Source organism: Drosophila albomicans, chromosome X, assembly GCF_009650485.2.
Source record: "Drosophila albomicans strain 15112-1751.03 chromosome X, ASM965048v2, whole genome shotgun sequence".
Taxonomy (NCBI): domain Eukaryota; kingdom Metazoa; phylum Arthropoda; class Insecta; order Diptera; family Drosophilidae; genus Drosophila; species Drosophila albomicans.
Window position 1 is genome coordinate 25,475,721 of NC_047627.2, and position 8,225 is coordinate 25,483,945.

Consider the following 8,225-nt stretch of genomic DNA (forward strand, 5'->3'; position numbering starts at 1 on the left):
GTTGATAAACAACATTGAACTACAATTGTTGGTACGTAAGAAAGCTTAACTGATTTTTTGATGAGCCCTGGTTCAAAAGTGCACCTTACACTGATTAAAGTGCATTGTTCAACACTGCACTTGCATTGCCAACACGAACAGGTAATCGATAGTCACGCGAGCTTACCAATTATTCGTTCAATTTGTTGCCGATAATTCACGAATGACTCGTGTTGCAGACATCGACTCATACAAATACTAATAAAATCTACCAGAAATGTTTTTATGGTATATTTCGAAATATTTCTTTTACGCCAACATTCGTAATAAAAATACCAAACTCATTTTGCTGTTTACCATTTTACAAATAAACAAGAATAATTTATACAATTAACAATTTAAACTTTTGATTAACAATTAATTGGTATATATGATACTGTTTTCGCGCAAAAATAAGTAAAAAAAAATATGTAAAAAAAAACATCGATGCATCGATAGTAATTTGTTTATTGTTGCGTATTTATGTATAAATAAAATACGCAATTACTTAGTTTTTAAATAATGCAATTAAAATACATGCTGAGGTATTGTTGGTCGTGTTGAGTCTATATTTCGAAATTTTATACTTTTATTAAACAAAAATGGCGTATACGCATTGTGTATGGTAACGTCGGAACAAGTTCACCAGCTCTCAGATTAGTCATTCATTTATTTTGAACATCTGTTAAACGACATAACCCATAAAAGCCATGTGTTTAACTACTTGTAAATTAAATGAACATAATTTTGATTATTAAAATAGAAATATAACTACAATATGGAATAATTAGCCATTTAAAATGTTGCGCCGTTGTTGACAAATCAGCAGGCGCTCTACGAACGAACCAGCGAATGGATTGTGGTAAAATTTAGATGATTTTCGTCATTGCGGAAGTGGTATATTGTGCGCTGCAGAACGGTATATTTTGAGATGGAACTTGCGGCCACACTGGAGACAGCTCTACTAACCATTTTATTTTAGTTAATAAAATACATATATTTCCTCTTTTTTTCGTTGTGCGCGTACGAAAAAGTGAAAAAAGACATTCACGCGTCCGTTTGCAAGTACAATATCGGGCTTGCTCGCTGTTTAAAGACTACGATTTGATACGAAATTTCACACATATAGCTTGCTCAGTTCCAATTTTTTTTTTTTGTCGTTCGTCGTTTGGCCCTCCTACAAAATAGTAAAAACGCCAACCTTGAGAAAAACACCCAGCACAGCAGTTTCCAACAGTTTCACTGCTCTCGCTCTCGTTGTTTCGTGGTAAGATTTTCGCCCCAACAAAAATAATATTCGTAAACGGGAAATTTTTAATGAAATCGCAACATGCGATTCCAATGCGGGCTCAATTTTTTTCTTTTGTGTAAAAACGAATGAAAAGAAAAAAAAAGCGATGTGAAAAAAAACATGTAAGGTGCAGTAGTAGCAACTATATCTGTGTGTGTGTGAGAGTGAGTGTGTGTGCTTGCAGCTGTATGTGTGTGTATATGCTGTGTGTGCGTGTGTATGTGTGTGTATGTATCAATGCTAAAGTGTTGGTGTCTGCTGCTGCTGTTGTTGCTTAAGTGTGTGTGTGTGCGTTTGCATGTGCATACGTATGCGTGTGTGTGTGTGTGTGCGTATGTGTAATGTGCATTCCAACGGGGTAAAGAAGAAGCGAAGTACGTTGTACCTGTCATCGTAGCTGTTGTTGCTGTTGTCGTTGTCATTGTTGTTGCAGTTGCCGTTGCTTATCGATTATCAGTGGTCCGTCTGTTTATATTGAAATTCATATATGAAAATAAATAATCGATCAACAATTTGAAAGAGTCTGTTTACGTCTCCTCTCTGATGACTATACGACACTGCTGTTTCTCTATTGTTGTTTCTGTTGTTGTTGTAGCTGTTCAATATACACACACACACACACACATAGAGACTGAGAGACAAACTCAGTGTATGCTTCGTCGGTCTATCGATTCCAAATGTTTTAATTACGTTATGAAAAATGCGCAATATTCGCACAATTTTTTTTGGGGGAAACGAGACGAAAGCATAAATGTGAAAAGAGAGTGAGCCAAGCAGAAAAAAGACCCATAACAAAAACAATCTCGAGTCGCAGTCACAAAAAATGTAACAACAGCAACAACCAAACTGAAGCAATAACAACAACAACCACAACGACGACGACGGCGACAGCAACAGCAACAACAAAAATAACAAAAACAAAACATCGAAAAAAAAAACCAAAAATTCAAAAAGAAAGTGTTTAGTAGTGGGTTTTTTTCTTGTTGTATTTATTTTTCTTGGCGCCAACTTCACAAATGTCGCTAACTAATTTATATATTCTTTCATCTTCTTTTCACAGTTTCTTTTCATTTTTTTTTCGTCGGGAAACGAGATCGTCTGCCTTATTATATATATAAAATTTATATATATATATAAATAAACCAATAACAACAACAATATATAAATATATATATAATTCGTAAAGGAAAAGCAATAACAACAAACAACAAAAACGAACCAACAAATCTTACAACTTCTTCAATTTTCCACATCTCCGAATTAATCGAATTCGAAGTCGCATTCGATATTGAAAACCCCCCGAAGAGGAGGAACCCAAGAAGAAGAAGAAGAAGACACGAGGAGAGAGACAACACAACAGGCGGAGGAGTGATCTTCACTATTCAACCGACAACATGGACAAGATGCGGCTGCTTAAGGACGTCCGCTCCGAGATAATTATCGGCGGCAAATATCGGGTGATACGCAAGATCGGTAAGCTATATACAAAACATACATACATACGAACTACTTAAGAAGTCACTTTAACTGTTTGTTTGCTTTGAGACCAGCATAAATATGTATATCGTATATATTATATATGTAGATATATCCTCACACGTGCTAAATGAAATACGTTTTGTATCCACAATTCGATCCAATTCATTCCACGATTTCATGTCCGATTTCTCATGTACAGGATAAAGTGATAGTTAACGCTTGAAAAAATCATACAGATCATATAGACACATAAATATCATACAGATAAAGTAAGAATTTGGGCTGTCCTATAATTAAATAGGTATATCGAGTTTTGATATCCGCTAGCAGAATTTTATCATACAGATAAAGTAACATTTAGGCTTAGTTAAAAGTGTTAACTTGGGAATAAAATATTCTGTGAATTAACGAGTTAAATTATAAATCAAACATTGAGGGAATTAACATGAAAGTGCTTAATTAAAAGTTTTCTTATCTATAACTCAAAATAATATAGTTAATATATTAGCTCGTCTTGCACATAAAGTAAACTACGGTTAACTTCCAGATATTTAAATAAATCGTTATTTAGATTATATTGTTTACTATCCACATTTATATATTAGGCATATCAAATTTCGATGACTGAGTTTTAAGTTAACTCTGGTATAAATTTATTATAGAGATAAAGTAAAGTTTAGCCTATCCTATAGTTAAAGAGGCATGTCGAATTTTGGTGCCCGATTTTTTATGTACAGGATAAAGTTTTATTAAACGCTCGGCTGTCCTATAGTTAAAGAGTTAGCTTAGAAATTATATATTGAGCGCATTAACATGAAACTTAAAAGTTTGCTTAGGTACAACTCAAAATAATATAGTTAATTTTCGAATGTTGATGCTTGATTTCTCATGAGCAGGAAGTGGTTAGTTAAACCTCGAATAAATTTATCACTCGGATAAAAGACAAATTTAGGCAGTTCTATAGGTAAAGAGTTAGCTTAGAAATAACATATTGAGCGAATTATCGAGTTAACTTTGAGAATAAAAAATTTATAAATATTTGCTCAGCTACAACTCAAAATACTATAGTTAATAAATATCGCGTTGCATATAAGGCAAACTTCGACTAACTTCCATATATTCAAGTACATCGATAAAATCTATATAGAAATGGATAACTTCAATGATAATTGCTGCCTTTTGTCTCCTCAAATGTGACAAAATAATATTCCAGGCTGCATAAAGTTACAATTGATATGGCAGATTAATTAGAATGTCGGTGTCAAGGCGACTATTCCTTATAAACAAAAGAAAAAAGCTACAGCTCATATATTCATATTCACATTCGTATTGTTCATTTGTGATTTCGATTCATGGTGAAATTCGAGCTCTGAGTCGAGAGAGAAAAGCTAAAGGTTCATTTCTAGAAACTTTTAAATGCGTATCGCATTAGCTGAGAGAGTTTCCATAGTTGCAACTGAGACCAAAGATAACAAAATGCAATTTGAGCTATGTAAATTCTTTCTTTACATTTTGCAATGAAGATCAGCGAAATATTCTTAGACTAAACAATGTTTTTATGGTAATTAAATACTGTGATAAATCCATCGATAGATCACGACTCAAATTCAATAATTTTTCCATAATTAAAGAATCTTATTGGTTAGCAATCGAAGTAAAGATGGAAAAGATTGATATGGGTAATTATCTAGTAGAATTTGTAGCTTGTGAAAAAAACATGACTGAAACAATTTTAAAAATAACATTATTTTTCTAGCTTTGGATTAGCCCTATATTTGGAGTTTAGAAGGATTTTAGGACCTTTTTTTGTCTTACGATCAAATATATATTCGTTCATTTTTTTGACTTTGTTATATTTTAGTATTTTTGCGGTATACTTTAAGAATAGGGTTTAAAACGATTGGGTCTTAGATTCTGTGGTAAATTCGGTATATTTTTAGTATACATATTTTAACAAATAATACTGCTCTGCATTGCTTTTACTGAAAATGAAGTACGATGTCAGTATACCAAATATTGCATTCGATATATTTTAGTATTTTTGAGGTATATGAATTCGCTATATATTTTAAGAATATTGCTTAAATCAATATGTTGAATGTGGTACAATATCAATATACCAATTATAGCTGGTATCTCACAGTCGATCAGACTCGACTGGAGCTTTCTAACTTGTTTGTACACTGTGGTATATTTTCAGTATATCGATATAATGAACATATTATTGGGTATATTTTAGTACTCTTTGGTATATTCTGAATTTAATAGTATATTGATATACCAAATATAACATTTGTATGGTATATTTTCAATGTTTTCGTCTATCGATATACCAAATATGTTGTTTATTATTTGTAACTAACCAAACTAATCCACATACTTTTCCTCCCATTCCATGATACTTGCAGGCAGCGGCTCGTTCGGCGACATCTATCTGGGCATGAGCATTCAGACCGGCGAGCAGGTGGCCATCAAGATGGAGAGCGCCAGCGCACGCCATCCGCAGTTGCTGTACGAGGCGAAACTGTATCGCATATTGAGCGGTGGCGTTGGCTTCCCCCGCATCCGTCATCACGGCAAGGAGCGCAACTTTAATACGCTGGTGATGGATTTGTTGGGACCGTCGCTGGAGGATTTGTTCAACTTTTGTACGCGCCACTTTACGATCAAGACGGTGCTGATGCTGGTCGATCAGATGATCGGACGCCTTGAGTACATACATTTGAAGTGCTTCATTCATCGTGATATTAAGCCCGATAACTTTCTCATGGGCATTGGTCGGCACTGCAACAAGCTCTTCTTGATCGATTTCGGACTCGCAAAGAAGTTCCGTGATCCCCAGTCGCGTGTTCACATTTTGTATCGCGAGGACAAGAACTTGACGGGCACCGCACGCTATGCGTCGATCAACGCTCATCTGGGCATCGAGCAGTCGCGTCGCGACGATATGGAATCGCTCGGCTATGTTATGATGTATTTCAATCGGGGTGTGCTGCCCTGGCAGGGCATGAAGGCGAACACAAAGCAGCAGAAATATGAAAAGATTAGCGAGAAAAAGATGTCAACGCCCATCGAGGTGCTGTGCAAGGGTTCGCCAGCTGAATTCTCCATGTACTTGAACTATTGTCGTAGCTTGCGCTTTGAGGAACAGCCCGACTACATGTACCTACGTCAATTGTTCCGGTAAGTAAAATGCTATACAATTCATATATATATATTCCTTAATAATCATGCATTTTTCTCTCTTTCTATTTAGCATTTTGTTCCGAACGCTGAACCATCAATATGATTACATCTACGACTGGACAATGCTGAAGCAGAAGACCCATCAGGATCAGGCGAATCCTGCTCATCTCTTGGAGCAGCTGGAGCCGCGCAACGATCGCGACAAGGAGAAAGAGAAACCGACCATCAAGCCGCTGCTCACAGATTAAAGCAGATGCGTGAGATGATGATGATGAAGAGATGCAGCAGCAGATGATTAAGAGATGAGATGAGATAAGATGTAGGAGAGCAGCTCTCAAAAAGAAAAAAAACACACAACAGAATCGGAGCAGAGTAGAGCGAGAGGGAGGGACATGCCGAAAGAGATAGAGAGAGAGGGAGAAAGATGGAAAGTTAGGATGTTTCTTAATATTAATTTAAATTCAATACTAAACATATAAGGAACAAACAAGCAAGCAAGCAAACAACAACAACAACAAAACAATATATCTAAATGGAATTCACCACAACAACTTCAAACATACACACACACAACACTCACACACACACATATACACACGCCGAACATAGCAACAGCTAAACTTAGCATAATAATAATAAAGTGAGAGAATCGCTGCAGCCTGGAGAAATGATGCTGCAGAAGAAGAAGAAGCAACAAACAATTATGATAAAAAGCAGCATCAACAACAGCAACAACAAAGTATATATATACACGCATATATATATGTATAACAATAATATTAATATTAATAATAACACATAAATGCAAATTATATATGTATATAACAACAACAACAACAACTACATATATACACAAACAACAATTTGTCTCTCGTGTGTGTATATTTGCATATACATATATAAATATATAACTAAATATCTATATATATATATATATCGCCGTATATATATATACATATATATATTTTGAATTGATTCATATAAAATGCGAAACATTAATACAACAAACAAACAAACAAAACAAAAACAATGCATATGCAAATGCAATAAAAAAATAAAATAACTAATTAAAATTGAAATAAGCAAAAAAAAAAAAGTGAACATCATGATGCAAGTAAGGCCAAGCGAGAGAGAAGAGTAAAAAAACAAAACAAAACAGAAAACAAAAAAAAAATAAAAAAAAAAAAACAAAACAAAAAGAAAATAAAAAACAAGAAAAAAAGAAACAAGATGAAAACGCAAAACTGCAAAGTAATTTTGCATATTAAGAAGCAGTAATAATTATACACATAACTTATATTTAATTTTTTGAATTACATCAATAAATATGTTGAAATTAAAATACACACAACAACAACAAAGCGGCAGCCAGTCAAGACCAAGATGTGAGGACGTTTGTTGAGGCGTTGTCCTCTTCCAACTCCTCTAGCATAGTAAACAGGATCAGAAGCAGCAGCTGGACTGGACAAAGCGCTTCGTCTACAACAAACTTTTATCAATAGAAACTAGGTCAAGGAGTAAACAGGACAACAACAACGGGACAACAAAGATGAGGATTGGTCTTCGACTTCATTTCATTTGGAGCTGTTGTCCTGCTCAACCAACTCTTTATGCATTGCTTCACTATCAAGGATAAAGCTTTATCTTCTGGACAATTGAAGTATATCCTTTTAGACGCATAAACCCGTTGCTTTTAGCTAATATAAGTTAGACAAGAAGTTACAGCTTTTCGGTTAATTTGTAGCAATAAATAATATAAAGTTGAAAATACATACAATCTGTTAAGGACTAAGCTAATGTCCTTTTGTCAAGCAGGATATGTAAGGATAGAGCTTAGTTATGCGTAATGTCCAATGTTTAACCAAAACATCCTTATTGGTAAAAAGGACTTGCTTCATTTGAATTGCATCTTCAGCTAAAGCTCTCTAAGGACTATGTGTAGACCAAAGGATATCACGTTATTCCTTAAATTGATCAAGAAACACGCGATTTTGTGTTTTGGAACAAATTTGCAATATCCTTTTTATAAAAAAAAATCTCTAACTAGCCTATATTCTTGCGGTATTTATCGACACAATGTACTAAAAGCCTTTTAAGGACCTCTCCCACAGATCCGTATCAAATAACTTAATGGTCATCTACAAAACCAAATACTAAAGAAACTCGCTGATAACACAAAATCCTTGATAACTCGTAAACTAAAAGGACGAATTGAATGTCCTTTGGCCATATGGTAGCCCTAAGTGAGACA

The 8,225-nt window shown here is 34.5% G+C and overlaps 1 protein-coding gene across 1 annotated transcript; it reads left to right on the forward strand.

Moving 5' to 3' along the window:
• Positions 1-954: 954 nt before the first annotated feature.
• On the forward strand, positions 955-7,070 carry LOC117568914 (casein kinase I). Its single transcript, XM_052008626.1, has 4 exons — positions 955-1,285; positions 2,370-2,782; positions 5,197-5,971; positions 6,045-7,070. Exons 2-4 carry the CDS (start codon positions 2,704-2,706, stop codon positions 6,220-6,222), a joined length of 1,032 nt encoding a protein of 343 aa, XP_051864586.1. The 5' UTR covers positions 955-1,285; positions 2,370-2,703; the 3' UTR covers positions 6,223-7,070.
• Positions 7,071-8,225: the final 1,155 nt, after the last annotated feature.